This window comes from Pleurodeles waltl, chromosome 3_2, assembly GCF_031143425.1.
Source record: "Pleurodeles waltl isolate 20211129_DDA chromosome 3_2, aPleWal1.hap1.20221129, whole genome shotgun sequence".
Taxonomy (NCBI): Eukaryota; Metazoa; Chordata; class Amphibia; order Caudata; family Salamandridae; genus Pleurodeles; species Pleurodeles waltl.
The window spans coordinates 1,858,895-1,881,529 of NC_090441.1; the positions used below are offsets into that span (position 1 = coordinate 1,858,895).

The 22,635-nt window shown below is 46.0% G+C and overlaps 1 protein-coding gene across 2 annotated transcripts in view; it reads left to right on the top strand.

Annotated features, from left to right (window-relative positions):
• USP32 (ubiquitin specific peptidase 32) overlaps positions 1 to 22,635 on the top strand; it is a 941,828-nt gene that overhangs the window by 534,749 nt on the left and 384,444 nt on the right. For both annotated transcript variants that reach the window (XM_069226537.1, XM_069226538.1), the window contains exons 11-12: positions 1,233 to 1,294; positions 6,521 to 6,623. In XM_069226537.1, the coding sequence (XP_069082638.1) occupies positions 1,233 to 1,294; positions 6,521 to 6,623 (165 nt within the window). The remainder of the gene's footprint in view (positions 1 to 1,232; positions 1,295 to 6,520; positions 6,624 to 22,635) is intronic.

Consider the following 22,635-nt stretch of genomic DNA (forward strand, 5'->3'; position numbering starts at 1 on the left):
CTTCACAGCAATCCTTGTCAGCAACATCTTCAACTACTACAGCACACTCTAGCTTTTGCACCTCCATTATGAGTCTAGTGGACATCTCAATTACTTTTGATGAAGTAGACCACCCTTTCTATCTTGCCCGTACTGTCCTTCCTTCTCCTGGAAAATGTCCGCTGTTCTACTCATTGCCCCAGTGGATCTTGCTTTACACAGCCTCTTATGAGGCAGCATATTCTTGTTTGGTTTCAAATATTGCCTGTTTGCAGATACTATCCAACTAATTATTCTCCTTTTTACTTCCCACTTTCAGACCAATATCACGCAGTGTATCGTAGTGAACCACTGCTGGATGCATAAATGGAAATGATCTTTCTCCTCATGTAACGCGCTTGCTTACCTTTCTTTCCTTAATCCCATTCCACCCTCATATCCATAAAATGTTACACCCCCTCTTTGTCCACAACAACTGTATTCCTATTCATCCCTACACTCATCCACCCAGTATGTCCTAGTCAGCCTAAATCTATGCACTTTAGATGAACTGAAAGCTTTCACCCACTTGCTTCATCCACAGGATTACTCTCCTGCTGGGTAGGAGCGATGAGCACAATGACATTCATTCATGCCGACCCTCTACAAAGTCTGGCTACCCATTCTTAACCGCTGGAAGCAAGTAGTTGCCCTTTTGACTTCGTATAGGATTTTAGATTTTGTGTTCAAAGAACGTTTGTACCAACCACATTTTCCCTTCATATCCTCACCTTGGTTGGCACGTTTGATCATGGTATGGAAAAAATGCAGTGCAACTTAGAAAATAACCATTGTGAGTGTAATCGTTTTGATCTTTTTGAGACTTAATATGAGCTGTGCATTTGACATTCTGGTTTTTGCAGTGATTGATACACCTCGCAATGACTAATATTTTCACTTCAAATAGTCCAAGTGTAAGTTACATGAAGTACAGCATCCTTGAAAGAGGTTTCAGCACAAGTGCAGGAGATTAACGCTTGAGCTGATTCTGCTTTTCAGAAGATTACAAGGGAGTTGATAATTAGGCAGATGATTCAGCTGTGTCACTCTTAGACATGCTTTTTCCTTCCTTTTACCAACTGTAGTTTGGTTTGTGTGAAGAACGTTTAAACTGACATGCATGGGACAATTCGCTTATTTAAAAAGTCCTGTTTGCAGAGCATACCTAAATAAATATAACACAAGTACAACAATTATTGTGCTTTCTTTTCCAGGTATGCCACATAGTCTTGGGTTTACGACCAGCTACTCCAGAAGAAGAAGGCCAAATCATTAGGTATGTTTTAAACTAAATCTTTATACATTGCTGGTACATTAGTAGTAAACACATCAATTCCAGAAAAAATATGTATTTCAGTTTGGAACTTTTGCTATCGCCTCACACCTTCCCTCGGAGATTTTTTTTCCTGTTTCTCTTCTTTCCAGTATGGCTGGTAAGTTTATGGCTCCGAGTTGCTCAACTTCCAAAATGTGTGTGAAGGGATAACTCCAGTGTCAGATAGAAAAATGTTAACTCTTTTGAACAGTTTATTTGTTAGGGGTTTGCAAAATTGTGAGACTTTCCTTCTGCAAAGTTCTTGAAGTTCTAGATAAATCTTAGCATAATTCTTGAAATTACTTCCAATTCGTTAATTGTTGATTAGGGGCCAGATGTAGCAAAGGGTTTTTCCCATTCTGTGTCAATGGGAAAATGTGTTCGTACATATGGCCCTTAGAGGAGAAAACGTCTGCAAAAATAGGTTTGTGGGGGGAGGTGAGTCATAATTATAACTTAAATTTTGTGGATTTAGTTGCAGCAGGGTAGCCCATTTTCGGGGATTGTTCTTGTAAAATGTAGTGATTGGTCATTTCTTAATCTTTCATATACCCAACCGATTTCTTGAGCTGCAACTTTGGCTATCAACAGGTGCGGACCTGTATCGACATTTAAAATTATTTAATTATTTCTTAAAATACTGTTTATTCTTAATAGCCCTATGACATAACATAAATGGATTCAGCTCAAACATTCTGCAGGCCTTTCAAACATTTCTTTTAAGAGAAACATTGCAGGTGATTACCAAGTTTTTGAGAGAGCATAATTGCTCTGATTTCCTTTCAGAAAGAGGGTCCTGTGGTATAGATTTGGTGTGTTTAAATTCAATCTGCTGGGCAGCTGACAGCCAATAAAGTGTGAGGAGCTAATGCAACTTTAACATTGTAGTCTCGGTAACGGATATGCCACGGATCTAAACAATGGCCCTCATCACGACTTTGGCGGAAAGCTGTGGGCACCAAAATACTGCCAGTGCTGGCGATCTTAAGACTGCCCTAATACGACTGATCTCTGAATTCCATCCGAAATCGGGTGGAATTCCGAGGCCATTTGGGTGGAAGTCCGACACCAGTCGTGCTGGCAGTCGGCGGTGCAAAGGCGGTACCGCCATGCCAAAAAGAGACTGCACACCGTCTTACAACCCGTAATACGGTGTGGTGGTGTCCAGATGGCGAGGCGCTGCAGGCGGTGGAAGCACCAGGACCTGTCCCCTCCCGGACGACTTCCTCGATGGACTAGGTAAGTGGATCGTCCAACAGGAGAGGGTGTGTGTGTGTGTGTGTGCATGTGTGCGTGTATGTCGTAAATGCGGGGGTAGTGTTTTTGGGTGCATGTGTGAGAGATTCTGTGTGGACAGGGAGGGGGGTGAGTGTGTGAGTGGACGGAGAGAGCGAGTGAGTGCATGTATGCGGTGCAGGGGTGTGTGTGAATGTATGTATGTGGTGGGGCGGATGTGGTGGGGTGAGTGAGTGTGAATGGGGAGGGGGTGAGTGAATGTTTGTGGATGGGGGTGGGGTGAGTGAGTGTGGATGCAGTGAGCGAGTGTTTGTGGATGGGGTGAGTGCGGGTGTGAGCGAATGAGTGCTTGAGTACGACTGCGGATGGAAGGGGTGAGTGCATGTATGCATGTGCAAGTGTATGTAAGGGGACGGGAGGGGGATGAGTGTTTGTGTAAGTGGACTGGAAGAGGGGTTAGTGTGTAAGTGGATGGGGAAGGGGGTGAGTGAGTGATCGTGGAAAATGGGTGAGTGCTGTATGCGGGGCAGGGTGGAGGGGGGTGTGAATGTATGTATGCGGTGCAAGGGGGAATGTGTGTGCGGTGCAGGGTGGAAGGGGGTGTGAATGTATGTATATGGGGCAGGAGGGAGGGGTGTTTGAATGTATGTAAGCGCTGAGTGGGAGAAGGGTGTGAATGTATGTATGCGCTGGGGGGGAGTGTATGCGTGCATGAGCGCGGTGTTTTTGTATGTGTGTTAGTGTGAATGAGGGTGTATGAGTCGAGTGCGTGGGTGGGTGGGGGGTGTTCGTGTGTGAGAGCATGTTTGCCAGTGCTTAATTTGTGCTTGTTGTTTCCGGTGCTGAGCACCAGCACTTATTTGTGAGGGCCGGGGCTTATTCTTATGCCTCAAGGGTTTGCTGCGAGCAAAAGACACATATGTGAAAGACGGAAGAAGGTAAAACTAAAAAGCGTCATAAAGGGAGAAAGTAGAAAGTTGCAGGATGAGCTGAAGGGGCAGGGGTGGCCGTAAATGGATTGAAGAGGCCAGCGATGGCTTCAGGATTACGCTGCCTCAGTATTCAGTGCTGGCAGATTTAATTACAGCAGCCTCATGTTTAAGAGAAGGGCTTTGAGCAAGGCACCTCTTAATTTACAAATTAAGCACTGATGTTTGCAGGTATGTGGACTGTGTGTAAGTGTATCCTGGCGTCAGGAATGCTTATTCCTGTCGCCAAGGATGCTTATTCCTGGTGCGACACGCAGAAAAATGCTGGCGGTCTCCTGCCTTGTGATACCACTAGCGGTATCACACCATATGTCGTGCTGGAGGTGCTCATCTCCAGCCTGGCGGAACATGATAATGTGAAGGGACGGGTGGAGGCTCAGCGGCTTGGCTTCAGCCAAACCGCCAAACTCCTGATTTGGCGGTATTCACCGCCAGCCCGTCTTCGGACCGCCAGGGTCCTAATAAGGCCCAATGTTTGCATGTGGCTGATTAACTACAGAAGTACGCACAGATAATTCCCGTACAAGAGGGATGATTGTACTTAATCTTATGTCCTGGATCGTTCTCATCTTTATGGGTACCCTGTCACTTTGTGGTAGAACTGTAAACTGCTTCTAAATCTGCTCATTCAAAGCTTGGTGCACTGGCATCGTGGCTTTCATGCATATGTATTATGCCTAGTTCCTGCGTTTATGTGCACTCACATAACTTGTGTGTCTTATGCTCCTGGTTTCCTAATGTGGGTCTTAGACCCAGATACCATTTTGTATTTGTTGATGTGTTTTTTTTGTTTTGTTTTTTAGACATCCTCCTTCTCCTTATGCTTTGGGTTCCGTATACTGCAACGATCCAGCCTTAACCTATGCATTTTGTCACCATCTATTTGTTGCAGTTGACCTGCATAGCCTCGGTCTCTTGTATGGTAAACAGTACTCTATATGCCAGTGGGATACAGGGTTACATTCCCCAGGGATACTTCCTCTCTCCTATGAATGGGCCCAGTGTGACAGTACAGTCCAAACTGCAGGAACTAAGAGCCCTTCCTCCTAATCTGCACAGTAAACTCTTCCACCAATCAAAAATATTACACGTGTCCTTTAATATTGGGATGTGTTAAATAGAAATATGGAAAAGAAGACAAATGACATTAAAGGCTTAATGAAAATTGTTTTTCTGTCTCTAAAGAATACCCCTAAATGACACTATTGGACCTTTTCCACAGACCAGTAGCTGCTAAAGCTAGCAATAGGTTCATAGATCTGACACTGCTTCTAGCCTGTAAGCTTATTACAATGCACTGGAAATAACCAATATTACCCAGCACTGCGCACTGGCGGCCAGAAACACTTAAGTGGGGTCTGGTGGAGGCGGTGGCCCTAAGGCGCAAAGAGATAAGGGGATTATGGAAGTCTCCCCTAGCCATTGCCTGGGAAGCATTGCTCAGTGGCTTACACACACATCCAGAAACTCCTAATAATTCACAGGAGGATACATGAGACCTGCTCTACATCTCCCTTACTCCTCTCATCTCAGCCTCATTCCCTTCCCATCTTCATATCACACACTTCAGGGCACAGCCAGAAGATACATTCTTCAGCTAGTGCATCTAACTGGGTGGAATCTACCACATTGCCTATAAATTGACCCTAGAGATAAGGCCTACACCGACTGAATACATCTATACAGGGTGGAGAAGTTGGTGTGTCATAAGTTGGTTTTATGTGAAGACATGTTATTACTGAATAGTGAAGCACAAATTGTTACTCTTACAATGTAACTGGTGTTTCATATTACATGACAGAGAATAATGAGCCAATGATCTTATAGATTCTGTCCCCAGTTTGTTCTACTGCATGCAATTGTACTTATGTACTTCAATAAAAAAGGTTTAAAAAAAAACAAAAAAACTTCTAAATAGTTGGGGGCAAGGGGGTGGGGCACCCCGCGACTGAGGAATATATTTGAAATGTTAGTCTCCCTATCTTCTGAGCAGTGGTTCTAGGTAACTTTTGACCAGTAGATCAGGCTATGTCAAGTTGATTAGGCATTTGTCATGTTGTTTCACAACATCCTTAATAGCAAGTGTAAAGGAGTAGAGCCATCACAACAGAAATATTATAAATAGCGGGTACTTGCTAGGTGAAAGAAAGGAATACTTAGCCAATGTAGACGTTAAAGGCAGCAACGTCGTTGAATCACAGTGAAAGACCATAAATCTTTCGCGTAATGAATGCACAGCGCATATGCAGCTTCTGCTGTATTCAAAAGCCATCACATACGGCGTTTAAATGTCATCAATATTCAGACTATTGCTTTTAAAAAATTTCCTGCAAATGTATGGTTGCCATCATGGCTGAGAGTTACTCGTTCTCTGCTAATGAGTGTTGCTTCCTTCTGAGGGTGTCAGTTTAAATTCGGTAATAGTATTTTCTGTCCTGTTGTCTGTTTTTGTTTCATACATGCTTTTGCATGCAGTAGAGTCGAATGATGTATATGGCTGAACATATATGGCTGAACATATATTGCCTTTGTTTAAACACAAAAATGTGTTTCATTTATGAACTTAGAAGTGTAATAGACATTTATTGGCTTTTTTGTTGAGTTCAGCTATTATGTCACTGTTGATTTTCTTCACTCCTGGCTAGTCCTTTTAAATTGTCTTAGAGAAACTGACCTAGAAAATCTGAACCTCATTTCACAAATGGGGTTTTGAAGATACCATCTGGGAAGCTTCTAAAGAATCGCTGTGGTTAGAATTGTAAATTAATTTGGTTTGTCTTCTCATCAGTAATCTACTTGGATTTTGATTGAGAGAGATTGTTTTTATTTTTGCGTAACAGAAGAGAATTGTCCTTAAGGTCTATCGAAAAACTATTGCTTGTGACTATATAAATGACAAATTTAATTAAAATATATTTTTCTTAAAGTGCGTCAGTGTCATTTCCTGTGTTTTTCTTTGTAGGGGCTGGTTAGAAAGGGAAAGCAGATGCGGTCTGCAGCCGGGTCACAACTGGTTTCTCATTTCAATGCAGTGGTGGCAGCAGTGGAAGGAATATGTCAAATATGTAAGTACTTTGCAAATTCTTTAACATTCAAAGTAGTCAAGAGGCATGTACGTAATATGATCTTCTAACCGTATTTAATCTCAATTAGCGTTAGCTTTTCCAAATCTGCTTAGTTCATAGTACACCTTTTTAAAGTGTAAATATTTTATGCTAACAGCCTTTAACACTTTTTCCTTGCCGCTGTGCCGAAATCTTAAAGATAGCATATGGAGGGCATCTTTCAGTAAATGGTTAGACTGGATACCCCTTCCTAAACGTGGTGAATGATATAGATTCAGTGTAGTAACATCATTTGTTAAGTTTACGTAACTGTATTAGGCAGTGTGGTCTGTTAGGTACCAATGCTTAGTGAGTAGAATGTATTTGGAAATGTTAGAATGTGGAACTTAGGTTGAGGTTGCAATGTAGGGAATTCAGTTACCTCCTTTTGAGGTGGCTGGGACGTTTCTTTGGATATTGTATATTTAAGTAAATCATTTTTGGATTATATCCCTGACTGTCCGTCAATTATTTACTACATTTGGTTACAATTTGAACCTGGTCGCTGCCTCAGCCTCTGTTACAGAACTTCTTGGCCTCTGCATCTTCAACGGACCTTTTTAAAAATCGGGAAGTTTTGTATTTTAAGAAAAAATATTGATAGCAACTGTGAGCAGTGTACAAGTGCAGGAACATGAGGGTTGGATATGTAGTGAAAGTGAGACTTCCACAGAAAAGTGGGACCTCAAAGTTCTCTACACCTTTCTGGGATGTAGACATTTTTCTGAATTCAGATAAGCTGAGTGAAAATCGCATTTGGAATTTAAATAGGATTGTGGTAGTATGTGCAGATTTGTGGAAAAATGCATTGACACTGTGAGTAGTAAAAAAATAACAACAAGACGTAGTGGGCGGAGAATAGGTCCTCCAAAGTTCTTGAAAGATTGTTTGAACATGCATTTAAAAAAAAGGATATATATAAACGTTGAACTCTTATTGTATACTTTATTATTATGTATGTGATAAGTTTGGGATAGCTTGTGTTTTATTGTTTTGAACACTTTTATTGGTTGTTTTGTCTTCTTTTCCATTTTTTTCATTTCCTGTTGTAAAAGGAAGGAGGCGTGTAGTAACCTAATGTGTTATGTTTACCATCTTCTGTATCGAAGCCTTTGTCTGAGATAAAGTCAGAATAAGCCTCAGAGCACCATTATCCTTGGGGGCACAAAGACAAAGAACCTTGCAAGGCTCCCACAACTCCTTCACTGGAAAATGTTGAGGCTCCCATACTCAGAAACCACTTGATGTAAGGCAACAGTGCCTCTTTATTGATCTCCTCACATTGAAAATATTCATGAGGGTCCCTCCACCACCAGACCCTATTCTCGCAAGAGGAAGCCAGATTTTGAAGACGAGACTGTTATTAACCCTTCCACAAAGTAAGTGACACAAGGACAGTACCACAATACCTATTCCTTTCCCACTCACTCCCCCAACCTTTACCTTCCACACTCATTGCACCAGCTACTCTTCTCCCCATGCCTTTATCAGACTCCCTGCAAGGGTCATCTTACTCAGCCTCTAAGCAGGGCAGGCCCTATAGGCCAATCAACATTTACAACCAATCAATAAGAGGGCAACCTACTGAGGATCCATGCGAAGACTTCAATGTTGAATGTACTTGGGGATCCCGATCTGGACCATTATCTTTTCAAGGCTTCCCGTCCAGATGAAACATCCGCCTACTACAAGGTCATTCAAGAGGTCACCACCTACCAGAAGGCAAATATGCATGTGGTGCAAGAAGAGAAAAACTTCCTCATCAAGACACTCTGAAATTTGGAGAGGTCAATCCAGTTCCTCCTCATGTTCAAAGGATATTAATATCTGCCCCAGAAAAAATTTAAGAAGCCTGTTATGGCTAGGGTGGTCAAAGAAAGGGTTGCAAAAAATGTAATCCTTCTCCCGCCAACCTCACTTACTTTGGAGACAGTTCCTCATTCCACTGTACCCCCAAGAGGGCCTCCACGCAGGCCACTGGCAATGTTCCGCCTCCAGATAATGAGTACAAAAGGATAGACCTGGCAGGAAATGAAGTGTCTTCCCACTGGTGAATAGCACCAATTCGGTGACTCTGTCGCATCACGTCAGAATCAAATGGGAGGAGATGGAGGATCAATATCGGAAGGGGGGAGGAAATTGTGCCGGAGAGCAAAATAATTTTCAGCACCTTTATGCGTTGCTCGGATGCTGTCAGCATGGCCTCTGGGGGGGTAAACACAAGTGTGATATTCTGATGCCACTCATGGTTCCTTATCTCTGGTTTTAAACTTGAAATGCAGCAGGATCTTATCAACCTATCATTCAACGGAGAACGTCTCTTCGGCTTGCAATGTTGATGAGTTGCTGAAAAGAAAAATGATAAAGAGACAGCAATATCTATGAGTGCTCTCCATGCACCACCTTAAGTGGGGACCTTTTGCGGGCAGCAATCAATGCAGGAGAAGGTCAAAGCCTACCTCACCTGAACAAGATCAGTCATACCAACAACAGCAGGCTTACCTCCAGCAAGCCAGCAGTGTTTATAGTTGGGGAACCTACGGGGTCAGCTCCAGCAACAGGCCTACACTTACAAAATAGTGACAGGCCACAAATACTCCCTGATCACACATCATATGTAGGGGGAAGACTGTGCCATTTCCTACATCTGTGGCAGCAGATCACTTCAGGCAAATGGGTGTTGGGCATCATACAGCACGGTTACTGCCTTGAACTGCATGCCACCCCTCACAGCATCTTACCAGTCACCCACAAAATAAGTGCTGATCATGTTGCTCTTCTACAAAAAGAGCCCATACTCATAAAACACCAGGGAGGGGGTATACCTACTGAACTCCTAATTCCAAAAAAGGATGGCTCCTTTGAACCCATCCCTAACTTCAGGTCCCTCAGCTGATTCTTTCATAACAAAACACGTCTGAATGACCACACTAGAGGTTATTCCCCTCCTGCAATTAGGGGATTTTATGACGGTGCACAGAATCCAGGACTCCTAATTCCATGTTCCCATTCTTCCTGCTCATTGCAAGTTACCTGCAATTTATGGTAAGTAGTCATCACTACCAGTTCAAAGCAATACCTTTGGGGGAGTCACCACAGCCCCAAGGTTGTTAACAAAATGTTTGGCGGTGGTAGCGGCACACCCTTACTGTCTCTCTGAGAAATTTCACGTATTCCTATACCTAGATGATTGGTTAATAAAGAACATCATCTGATAGAGACTTCTAGCTGCAGATTCCTTACCTTAGAATTCCCTGTCGTAAGCTTCGAATCTGGATTTTTTCTGCTGAGCAGTACCCTGCGTGCGCCGCCGAGTGGTGGTGTTCAGATTCGCATGCGTCGTCCGGCTCCATGTGGCATCGTCAGCGTCATTGGAGCCATCTATGACGTCACTGTTGTCTATATAGACGTAACCTCGGCACGTGTATGTCAGTTCTTTTCCTTCTGCGCCGGTTAAGCGTAGATCCGAATAAGAGCTACCCTTTCTTCGACAAATGTCGAGGCTTTTTCCCTTTTTTGATTGTTTGAAACCATGTCTTTGTGAAAGACTGGGTTCAAGCTGTGTGGTGCATGTCATCGCACCATGTCGGTGACGGACCAACACCAAGTTTGCCTTTGGTGCCTCGAGAAGCATCACAACTCCACCTCGTAGAGCCATGGCTCCGAAGGCCTTGAGGGTGAGATCCCTCAAGCTTCTTGCGGCCCGACAGCTGTCCTGGTGGGCGTGACTCCGAGGAGGTCACAGTCCCGCAGTAGGAGGAGGTTGCGGCACCGCTCCCGGAGCCCCAAGTCCTCTTGCTCACATTCGAGGTCATCTGATCATTCAGGTAAGAGACACAAGAAGAAAAAGAAGTCCAAGCAGACTCCGACTTCGCCACGCCCATTAGCCCACGAGGCGTCAAGGGAACGTTGACGTTCTGAGTGCGGTTCTGCGGAGCCATCGACAGGGTCGACTCCACGTCTTCCCCCTTTTCCGTGGACCAGAGCGACCCCTGCTCAAATAAGAGTTTTACAAGGCCATGCGGCTCGTTTTTGAGCGGGCTGCACCCTCAGGGGTCTTCAGGTCCCACGGAGTCAGCAGGGGCCCCTTCGGGTTCGATGTTGACGGCTTCGGCCGCGGCACCATTGGAGACCCCAGGATCCGATACCAGATCCTGACCGGTGCAGGTCCCTCACAGTTGACCTCTTCCAGCGATGGGTCCAACGTCGACGATTCCTCCACCACCGGCGCCCACTGGTGGTAGCCCCATCCTCATTCCGGATGATCCGGAGTGACGTCGTACAAAACCGACTCCGTTGCCCATTCAGCCCAGATCCTTGCCTGAGCATTATTTAGAACAGCCAGGCACAGGAGAGGAATTGGAGGGGTCTGAGGACCCTTTAGAATATGACCTTGAACAGGACTGGTATGAGGATCTAGGGGAGTCCAGTGGACTGGACACATCTCCAGATACTGGTATGCTCTCTCTTCCTAATGTGGCTACGGAGGAGGGAGCTTCTTATGCTATTGTGGTGCGTAGGGCAGCCGAAGTCTTGGACCTAGACTTGCCAGTCAGGGTGAATCTCCTAACAGAGGTGCTTCAACCGGGGGTGACATCAGAGCTGATGTTGCCTTTCAAGGAGGCCCTAACAGACGTCCTTCTGGGTACATGGTCCAAACCCAGCACAAGGGCTCCTGTGAATAGGACAGTCGGCCGCCTCAATAGACCCGCTCAGAGCAACCCTAGTTTCCTGACCCAACACCCCATCCCGGAGAGCTTGGTGGTCCAAGCCTGTGGTTCCTTCCCTTCCGCTCTCCCGGATAGGGAATTCAAGAGGCTGGATCAGCTTGGAAAGAAAATGTTTTCTTCCACCAGCCTGGCATTGAAGTCTGTAAACACCTCTTGCCTATTGGGCCGTTTTTCCCATACTTTATGGGATTTGGTGGCACAGGGGCTGCCCCAGGTCCCGGAGGGCGTACGGGACACTTTCACCCAGGCTGTCAAGGATGGGAGAGATGCAGCCAAGTTTACGATCAGGTGTGGATTGGACACAACCGATTCGCTGGGCAGAGAGATTGCATCGTCAGTGGCCCAACATCGCCACGCCTGAGTACGTTCAATTGGCTTCTCGGCGGATGTCCAGTCAAGTTTGATGGACATGCCTTTTGATGGCTCTCGCCTTTTTGGTGAGAAGGCAGACTCCACGCTTGAGAGGTTCAAGGATTCTCGAGCTACGGTCAGATCCTTGGGCCTTTCAGCACCAGCATGACAGCAGTCTGTCTTTCGCCCCTTTTGAGGCTTCGGAAGGGGTGTGGTACCACGCCGGCCACAGTTTAGCCACCGTCCTCAGGCTTCACAACATCATGAAAGAGGACGTGGTTGTGGTAGCATCAGACCCAAAGGGTCTGGCCAAAGGTTGGCCACCACACAGCCACCCTCCACTGCGCCCAAACCCTCCTAGTGTGGTTCTGCAGGACCACGTCTGTCCAGTTGGAGGGAGGATTCAATTTCATCTCCCTCACTGGCTTTCCATCACAACGGACAAGTGAGTTCTGCAGATCATTCGGAAGGGCTGTTCCTTCCCCTTCCAGTCTTTCCCGCCCTCTATCCCTCCGACAAAAGAACGGCTGATGGAGGATCATTTGGTTTTACTCTGCAAGGAAGTTATGGCTCTCTTGGCCAAGGGAGCCATAGAAAGGGTCCTGATGTCAGAAGTAGGCAGTGGTTGTTATTCCAGCTACTTTCTGATTCCCAAAAAGGACAAGGGCCTTCGCCCTATCCTGGATTTAAGGGACGTCAATCTCTTCCTCAAGAAGGAGACATTCAAGATGCTCACTCTTGCTCAGGTCTTGTCTGCCCTAGATCAAGGAGACTGGATGGTAGCGTTAGACTTGCAGGATGCGTATTTTCATGTCCCCATCCTGCCAGCCAACAGGCGTTACCTGCGGTTCAAGGTGGGCCACGAGCACTTTCAGTTTACCGTGCTCCCTTTCGGTCTCACCAGTGCCTCTCGGGTGTTCACGAAGGTGATGGCAGTGCATTTGTGCAGATCAGGGATTTCAGTCTTCCCATACCCCGACGATTGGCTGTTGAAGGCTCTGATGCCCCAGGTTCTCGTCACCCATCTCCAGATGACGGCGAACCTCCTGCATTCGCTGGGGTCACTATCAATGTGCCAAAGTGACACCTGACACCCTCTCAGAAGCTCACTTTTATCAGAGCTGTTCTGGACAGTGCGGTATCGGGCCTATCCTCCCGAGCAGCGAGTCCAGGATATTGAGGTTATGATACCGATGTTTCGGCCTCTATCCTGGATTTCGGTGAGACCGACTCTGAGGCTGCTGGGAATCATGGCTTCCTGTATCCTATTGGACAAGCTTGCCAGATGGCATATGAGGGCTCTGCAGTGGGACCTGAAGTTCCAATGGGCACAGCATCAGCGGAATCTTACCGAGGTGTTTCAGATCTTGGAGGGAACTGCAAAGGATCTACAGTGGTGGTTAGTGACCTGTGATTGGGTCAAAGGCAGACTCCTCTCCCTTCCCCATCCAGATCTCACAGTAATGACAGATGCGTCACTTCTGGGATGGGGCGGCCATTTGGGAGTGGTGGAGATCAGAGGTCACTGATCTCCGACGGAATCCGGGCTCCAAATCAACTTGTTGGAGCTTCGGGCGATCCAACTAGCATTAAAGGCCTTTCTTCCTATTGTGAAAGGGAAGGTAGTGCAGGTGTTCACGGACAGCACTACCGCAATGTAGTACTGCAACAAGCACAGCGGTGTGGGGTTGTGGACCCTTTGTCAAGAGGCTCTGCGTCTCCGGATATGGCAGGAACAGCAGGGCATAACCCTGGTGGTTCAACACCTGCCAGGTTCTCTGAACGCCAGGGCAGACAAGCTCAGCTGAAAATGCTTAGCGGATCACAAATGGTATCTCCATCCGGAGGTGGCGCAAGGACTCTTTCAGCAGTGGGGAGAGCCTTGGTTAGATCTGTTTGCCTCCGTAGAGAACACGCAATGTTGGCAGTTTTGCGCATTGGAGTTTACAAGGGGGCTATCGCTAGGCGACACTTTTCGTCGCGAGTGGAGTTCAGGTCTCCTGTACGCCCTTCCGCCCATACCACTTCTGCCCAGAGTTCTCAAGAAAATCAAGAACGACTGGGTCCAAGTAATCCTAGTGGCTCCGGTTTGGGCACAGAGAGTCTGGTATCCAGGGATTCTCAAAATGAGCATCAGTCCTCCAATCAAGTTGCTTCTTTGGGAGGATCTTCAGTCGCAGCAGCAGGGGAAGGTTCTTCACCCGAACCTGTCAACTTTGCGGCTTCATGCGTGGAGGGTGAGTGGTGACAGTTGATGGTTTATGACCTCCCTTCCGAAGTCTGTGATGTCATTCTGGCAGCCAGGCGTGCCTCTACTAAGTCGATTTACGCCTGCCGATGGAAACGCTTTGTTTCATATTGTTTAGAGAGGTCTATTGATCCTCTTTCTTCTTCCTTTTCTCATATCCTTTTGGTTATTCTATCTCTTGCCTAACAGGGTTCCTCCTTAGGGACTCACAAGGGCTATCTTGCTGCCTTATCGGCTTTCCTACGCTTGCCCGATCAACCATCTTTGTTTAAGTCTCCTATAGTACAAAGATTTTTGAAAGGGCTTGTGCATTTGTTTCCACCTGTGCCTTTTGTCATGCCTCAGTGGGATCTTAATCTTGTTCTTACCTTCCTAATGTGTGCTCCTTTTGAGCACTTTCATAACTATTCTCTCCTGCTACTCACTATTAAAGCAGCCTTTTTGGTGGCAATTACATCTGCCAGGAGAGTGAGTGAGCTACAGGCTTTATCTTCGAAACCACCGTATCTCACGATATATCCTGACAAGGTATTATTAGGAACTCGTGCCTCTCTTCCCCAAGGTGGTGATCCCTTTCCCTCTGGGTCAAAATATCACCCTGCCCACCTTCTTTGCACCACTGCAGCCCTCTAAGGAAGAGGAGCATCTTCATCGGCTGGACCCAAAAAAGAACGTTATCGTTCTACCTTGACCGCACAAAAGAGTTCCGGGTGGACGACCAACTGTTTGTGGGGTATGTTGGTGCAAAGAAGGGTCGGGCAGTACAGAAACTGTCCATTTCGCGCTGGGTCGTTCTCTGTATAAAGATCTGCTACGCTTTGACCAAGAAGCAGCCTCCCAGGGGCTCACTCTACCAGAGGAAAAGCTGCTACCACTGCGTTAGCTCGTGGTGTGCTGGTGCTTGACAGCAGCCAAGCGGCAACATGGGCTTCCTTGCACTACTGCCTGGATAGCCAAGTGAGAAGGGAGGGGCATTTTGCCCACTCAGTCTTGCAGGACTTCCTGATATAAAATATATCTTTCAGACCCACCACCAGGAATTATAGCTTGGGTATCTATTCTAAGGTAAGGAATCTGCATCTAGAAGTCTCTATTAGATGAACAAGTTACTTACCTTCGGTAACGAATTATATTTCTGTATATATTTTTTTTGCCATTTTTGCCTTTCTTAAAGGCATGTAAAAGAATTTCTTCAAACAATCAAGTGAAAAAACCTAATGAAATACTGTTAGTTCTACCATGACTCTGCGCTTCTGGCAAGGAAAGTTGTGGGAAAAGAACTGACGTACATGCGCCGAGGTGGCATCTTTATGGACAACAGTGACGTCATAGATGGCTCCAACGCCACGCGGAGCGGGACAAAACACGCGGATCCGAACCATGCCACCCGATGGTGCGCGCAGTGTAATGCTCAGCAGAAAAATTCCGGATTCAAAGCTGATGCCAGGGAATTCTAAGGTAAAGAATCTGCAGCTAGATAGAGTCTCTACCAGATAATTCATTACCAAAGGTAAGTAACTTGTTCTTCAGGGTACAGTGCCTAGTGCACACACAAGTAACAGTGTCATTACACCACGCATTGGAAATGCCACAAAATGTGACCTTCAGCCCTTTCAGTTGCATCCATTCTTCAGCGCCATACTCTACCAAGGCGTAACCGACGAACAAAAAGTTGCAACCCTTCAGCACCTGCTGTCTTGTTCAACCAAATCATCAGGTTATGGTAGGTACAATTATGTGTCTTCAATGTGTTCTCTCATGAGTAGCCAAAGATTTTGCAGATCTATTCAGCAGAATACAACACCAAGTGCATTAGTTGGGAATTCATACCCAAGTCATTCACAAGTGCTTGCGTAGTAGGGTACTTCACAAATCTCTTCTCCACTGCTGAAAACTTAAAGTGCCCACACTTTGTGTGCAGCTCTCCGCGCCCACAGTCTATGGGAAATACACTAAGGATCAACTGGTCTGGAATATTTGTCCTTGCTTTTCCGCCTTTCCCACTTTTCATTTGTGATCAGAATGCTCAGATAGATGTCTCACCATGATTCAAGTTGCATCAACCTGGACTAGACAGACCTGGTTTTCCACTCTTCTAAAGCCTTTGACCAGTCCCCACAAGAGGCTTCTTCTCAAACTAGACTTGCTCATGCAGAAAAACACACACATCACACTCATGGACCCATCCCAGCTCAATCTTGCGATTTGGCTCCTGATTCCTTAGAATTTGAAGACCTGCACTTACCCCAAGAATGTATGTCCATCATGAAAGAGGCGTGAGGTGCCCTACGCCAACACTCATTACACAGCAAAGTAGAAAATATTCATCCACTACTGCATCACCAATAAAGCTGACGATTTAAACCCTGTAGTACAACACATTGTTACTTACCTTCTACATCTCCATTAAGTTGCACTTCAATCCACCTCACTGCAGTTTATTGTTTATTCAGAATACCTGTGGTCAAAGCATTTATGGAGGGGCTAAAAATGATAATACTCCCACCAGAGCCCCTCCAGCTCCTGTCTGTAAGCTTACAAAGTCCTTGCCAGACCTATGGAGCCACCACATGAACCTTTCCGCTCATGTCCTCTCCTATGCTGTTTGTGGATAATAGCCTTTCAGGTCACCATTATCTCCCTTATGCACATTTGTGAGCTGTACGCCCTTACAATTATACAGGTCTACAAGGATAGGGAAATCCTCAGAGCCAACCCTAAATTGCTTCCTAAGGTGGTATCACCTTCTCATATCAAACCAAACTATTGAACTTAACCTTCTCCTCTCACAGCCTCACTCTATGACAGAAATGGCATTACAAACTGTATATGTTAAATTGTCCCTTGTGTACTACATAGAAAGGAACAAATCATTCTACAGATTAGACCAATGATTGTCTCATTTGCTAAACATCACAATGGAAAGGCATCTCAAAAGCTGGAATAGCCAGAAAGATTGTCAAATGTATTCCTACCTTTCACCTCAAGACCTACAGGGTACTTCACCCTCCCCCTAGGGCTTATTGTACCCATAAAAAGGGGCCACAATTACGTTTCTTGGCAACATTCCCTTAGGTAACGTTTAATAAGAATTATTGTGTGGACGTACTCGCCCACCATCAAATTACAGTCGGGCATTATTAAGAACATAATTTCACACATCTGCATCATCCATATGCTATCCAAAGCAGCTGGAAGGATACAGCTGTTCAGTCTATGCTAAGCATGTATTTCTACAGCCACACATGCTGTGAGTGTGAAATTTGACTTACACTGTAAGCATCTGTCCGTAGCGTGTAGTGCTGTAGTTTCACATTCACCGACTGTCCTCCCAGGAGACAGCAGCGGCCCATCCGTACTGGGTGAGGGGACATGCCCCTCTACCTTTTTCCTGATGTGAAGATTGTCTGTCAGGCCAAACAAAAGTCAGCCTGACACACTCTTCTGGTTCAGGTCATGCAGCCAGGAGCTGGACATGTGCTGAAGCGCAGACACCTGCCTGCCGGAGGTGAGGTTTACTGGCCTGAAAAAGTCACAGCCCTGTGGGCGTGACCTCTCCAGTCTGACAAAGGAGGCCCTACCCCTCATGACGAGGGGGAACATCACCAATTACTTCGGACCTGGGCACTTCAGTTTTAAGCCCTGAAGTGTCCAGGGATGAGTGTAAACCAGTGAGACCTCGTCACAGTGGTGTGGGGTCAGCAGTCTCACTACCCTATCCCACTCAGTGACGAGATTTGGACTGCTGCCTTCCCTCCTGGGACCTATGAGGCTTGTTACTGCTGCTTTCACTCATTGGCGGACCTTAGGTCAGCCTATGACAGAAGGCAGCAGTTCCAACCCTCCTGTGACCTCGGAGGCTTCCCTGTCGGAGCTGCTGAGATTTTTTTTTTTTTCTATGTTTGGTGCCTGCGTGTGTGTATGAATATATGTGTGTTTGTTAGTGAGTGTTGTTAATGGGGGTGTTAGTGCATGTGTGAATGACTGGGTGTGAGTGAAGTGTATGTGTGCATGTGTAAGCTCCCCAACCCCACTCCATCATAAAATGATTAGCTGCCACTGCCGGGAGATGTGTGCCATGATGAAGAACTCTCTGTTGTAGTTGATGATTATTCATTGCCATAATGTATAATTTCCTTTTGTTCACACTCAATGCAGCCTTACACACGCTATGCGAAAACAATCGAACATGGGGTCTGTGCCCATGCTCAGTGTACTTCGAGAGGAGGAGTCACAATTGATCGTATTGTCCCGACAACATTCACAGAACACACACATATATATATATTCATCAAAAGTAGAGCAGCTCTGCTTGGCTACCACACACATCATAAAGATGTGATATTAGCCATTTTAGCCCTCTGGACCAAGTCAACTTTCTTGAAAATAAGGTAATATGAAATATATAGGGGGGCAGGGTATAGAAACCATCCCCCACCAGGCAGTGGTGGCTGGTAATTAGAGTATTAAGGCCGTACATACTCCCTCACACCCATGCATTCACAGGCATAAACATACCTATTTACATCATGCACTCACATATACACATAAATTCATACATACATAAACGTACCAGACTTTAACTTTAAATAAAAACATAACACTTACCTTCTGCAGTCTCTGGAGGGAAGCCACGGTGGTTCCAGAAGTGTTGGGACTGCTGGTTCCTCTCATTGGCTGACCTTAGGTCACTCACTGAGAGGAGGCAGCAGTCCCTCATTCCTCACTGAGTGAGAGTTGCTGATCCCAGCCTACTCTGAGAAGGTTTCAGTGATGGACAATTCACCCTGGGCACTTCAGGGCTTGAAACTGAAGGACTCAAGTACAGGGCTATCACTGGCGCTCCCCCTCTTCATGAGGGGGAGGGCCTCAAGTCACTTTTTCAAGCTGAGGAGGTCACGCTCACAAGAGCTGTGACACCTTCTGCCCAGTAAAGTTCAGCTCAGGAAACCAAGAGCCTGCACATTCAGTGCATGGCTATCTCCTGGCTGCCTGACCTGAAAATAGAGCGTCTGTCAGGCTGACATTTGCTCAGCTGGACAGACACTCGTTATGTCCAAAAGGTGCGGTAGTGTGGCCCCTCTGCACCTAAGGATGGGCTGTTGCTGCAGTCTCCACGCCTGGTGGTGGAGTTTCACCAGGAGCAACCATGATTTTCTTAAAGTCTGTTTTACAGTAAATGCACTGTGCTTCCACAAAATTGTGGTAAAGTAAAAAAAAAAAAAAAAAAAAAAATTGCAGACTCCCGCCCTTTTATATAAAAATTCCCTGGAATGGGCCAGGGTCGTGCATACTTTTTTGAATGGTGATGGGGTTAGATTTATGTTAAAATAGAGTAGTAAGGATTTTTTTAAAGGGGTAGTAAGAAATGTTTAGGGTTCAGGGATGGGGCTTGTATATAGCTATTAGGGGGTATTTAGGTTTCAATTCTGAGTCGTAAGAGATAGTAAGGAGTTTGTAGGGTTTGTGGGTAGTGTATAGAACTAGTAAGGGGTTCTTAGGATTTGGGCGGGTAGTTTTAAGGAGTAGCTTGCAATCAGGCAGGTAATATATAATTGACATAGAATGCAAATATATATGAATTTTGTGAATCAATGGGGGGTTTACCTCCATAAAATAAACACTATATAAAGTATGCAAGTTTAACTCTTAAAACTGTAAAGTGTCTCTCCATCCGTCTGTCCGTATAGAAATTACATTAGGGTTACCTCCCCCATTTGAAAAGTGAAAATCTATATCTATATCTATCTATCTATCTATCTATCTATCTATCTATCTATCTATCTATCTATCTATCTATCTATATCTATATAGAGATATCAAAACGTCATTAGTTTTTTAGTTGGGTTCCATTCCCGAACATTAATAGCCTATGTTCCTAGTCAGTTAGTTTTTCATCAGGCTCTCGTAGCTAACATATCCTATGGAAAATAGATATGACCCTAAGTTCCAATACTACTCCTGGACCTTGGTCCAGAACATAATGATGTGCCTCTAATTGGAAGGTATTGTTGACTGCCCTCATCAATATGGGTATTTGAAATAAATCACTGGGTAACCCAATGTATTCTGTCTGCATTCTTTGCAAGCTTGTGAACCTCCAACTCCTGGATGATGTACTGGTGGAAGGACTCAGCTGACTTTTTCCCTTTCTTGATATATCTTTTGCATCAGGGATCAATCTGAAATGACACAACTTAAAATGATTCCTGTGCTACATGACCTAATTGCATATTTCAATTGGGTGAGAGATAGATTTATTTGATCTTTAACCTAGCTATCCATAAATCAAGACTACCTTGAGGATGCCCCTCTTGAAATCTGCTGCATTAAAGGAAGGAGAAAGCTCTCAAGCACACTTATGTGGCTGCCAGCTTTTCTCCTCAAGGTGGCACACATGGATTCATCAGTGCCTCTCCGACCACCTTGACAAACACCAGTTTCTCAACACTACACAGTCAGGATTCACACCAAACCACAGCACGGAAACCTCCCTTACAGCAGGAACGGATGACATCTGGATGATCCTTCAGTGCGAACCAACAACCTGCATCATTCTAGACCTATCAACAGCCTTCAACACTGTTTCCCAACCCATCCTAAACCAACAACTCCATGAAGCAGGCATCCAAGGACTAGCCCTTGAATGGGTCCACTCCTTCCTCGCCGAAAGAACCCAAACCGTCAACATGCCCTCGTTCACCTCAGAAGCATGAGAAACTATGTGTAGGGTCCTGCAGGGCACCATCCCCAGCTCATCATTTTTTATTGTTTAAATGACCCCACTGGCCGATATCATTCATTAATCACAACATAAATATCCTGACTTACGCCTGCAGGAAGCTGGCCTGGTGTGTGGTGTTATCACCCTATACCAGGTATCCCCTATCATTGAAGTATAGTCAGTGTATACGAAGCCAGGCTCTCTAGAGGTAGCTATGGATGAACAGCCAAGGCTTATGTAGGAGACATGCAAAGCTCACACAATACCACTTATAGTCACACAGCACTTACACACATGAAAGAACCACACAGTGTTACAAAAAATAAAGATACTTTATTTTAGTGACACAAATACTATATAGGCGATACTCCACTAGCAGGTGAGTAAACGCACTATTATGTACACCTTAGTTGTCAGGAATGAGCTTAGAAAGTAAATAAACCAGATAATAAAAAAATGGAACGCGAATGATGGACCCCCACCCAGGTAAGTGTAATCAGTAGATTGGAGCTGGAGGAACTAGGAATCCCAAAAGGTAAGTACCAGAGTGACCCCCAGCGACCAGGAGAGAAGAGTTAAATACCTGTTTCTTCCCAAACCCACAGAAAAACTTTGTGAAAGGACTGTGCAAGACCCAAGCAAGACTGAAAGAAACAGAAGATGGATCCAGACAGAAGAGGACCTGCAAATGAAGGGGACCAAGTCCAGTTCCAGTTGGAGTGTCTGGGTGGGGCAAGAGCAACTACCCACCCTTCTTGAGATCGAGGACAAGGTCGACGTTGAAGACCAGGAGTCGGCTATGCTGCACTGGAGCAGAAGAAGAGTTCCAGAAGAGATGCAGTCAATGTCCCACATCAGAAGAAGAGTTACAGTCCGTCAGTGGTGTGGACAAGCCACCAACAAGCCATGGGAAAGGCAAAGGTTGCAGAAGAAGATTTGCAGAGCTGCTGTGGACCAGGAAGGTCAGAGGGGAGGGAGGAGTCACAGGTGTCACCCAGCAGTCAGGAGAGCAAGAAGTTGTGGATGCAGCCCCCACAGGCAACTCACAGGCAACAGGCACAGGTGTCGCAATGAAGCCCACTAAGCACACCTGGAAAGGAGTCCCACGTCGCTGGAGCAGCAGGCAGGAGACCACACATTGCAAGGAAGAGTGCTGGAGGCAGGGGCTACACGGAGCCTGAAGATCCCTCAGAAGAAGAGCCAACAAGCCTTGGTAGCTGCAAGAGTTGCGGTGCACAGGGGTACTGTCCTGCAAAGAGAGGCAAATTCTAACCACCTCCAGGGTTGGCCAGCTGGTAGAGGGGACCAAGGGGACCACTCAGGACCACCATCTGTGTTGCAGGATCCATGCAGAGTTGCAAGAGAGAGGACCCACGCAGCTGGTCGTTGGTGCAATTGGTGCCTGCGGATGCAGGGGGAGTGTCTCCTTCACTCCAAGGGAGATTCCTTCTTGCTTCTTGGTGCAGACTGGAGACTTGCCACCCTCAGAGGATGCACAGCTGTGGGAAATGTTGCAGTTGCTGGAAGAAGCAACAATGTTGCAGAGCGAAGTTGTCACTGGAGCTGCAGATTGTAGGTTCCTGTGAAGTCCAGTTGTGGTTCCAGTGGCCAGAAGTCGAAGTAAACATTGCAGAAAAGTACTGCTGGAAGCCTGCACATCGAATCTGAGAATCCACCCAAGAGGGAGACCCTAAATAGCCCTGGAAGGGGGGTTGGTTACCTAGCAAGGTGACCACCTTTCAGGATAGGGCTGTGACGTCACCTGTCTGACTCAGCCACTCAGATGCTCCTAGAGGCTTCTGCCCATCTTGGTTTCAAGATGGCAGAACCAAGTGGCCACCTGTAGGAGCTCTCTGGACACCACCCCTGGGGTGGTGATGGATAGGGAAGTGGTAACTTCCCTTTGCATTGTCCAGTTTC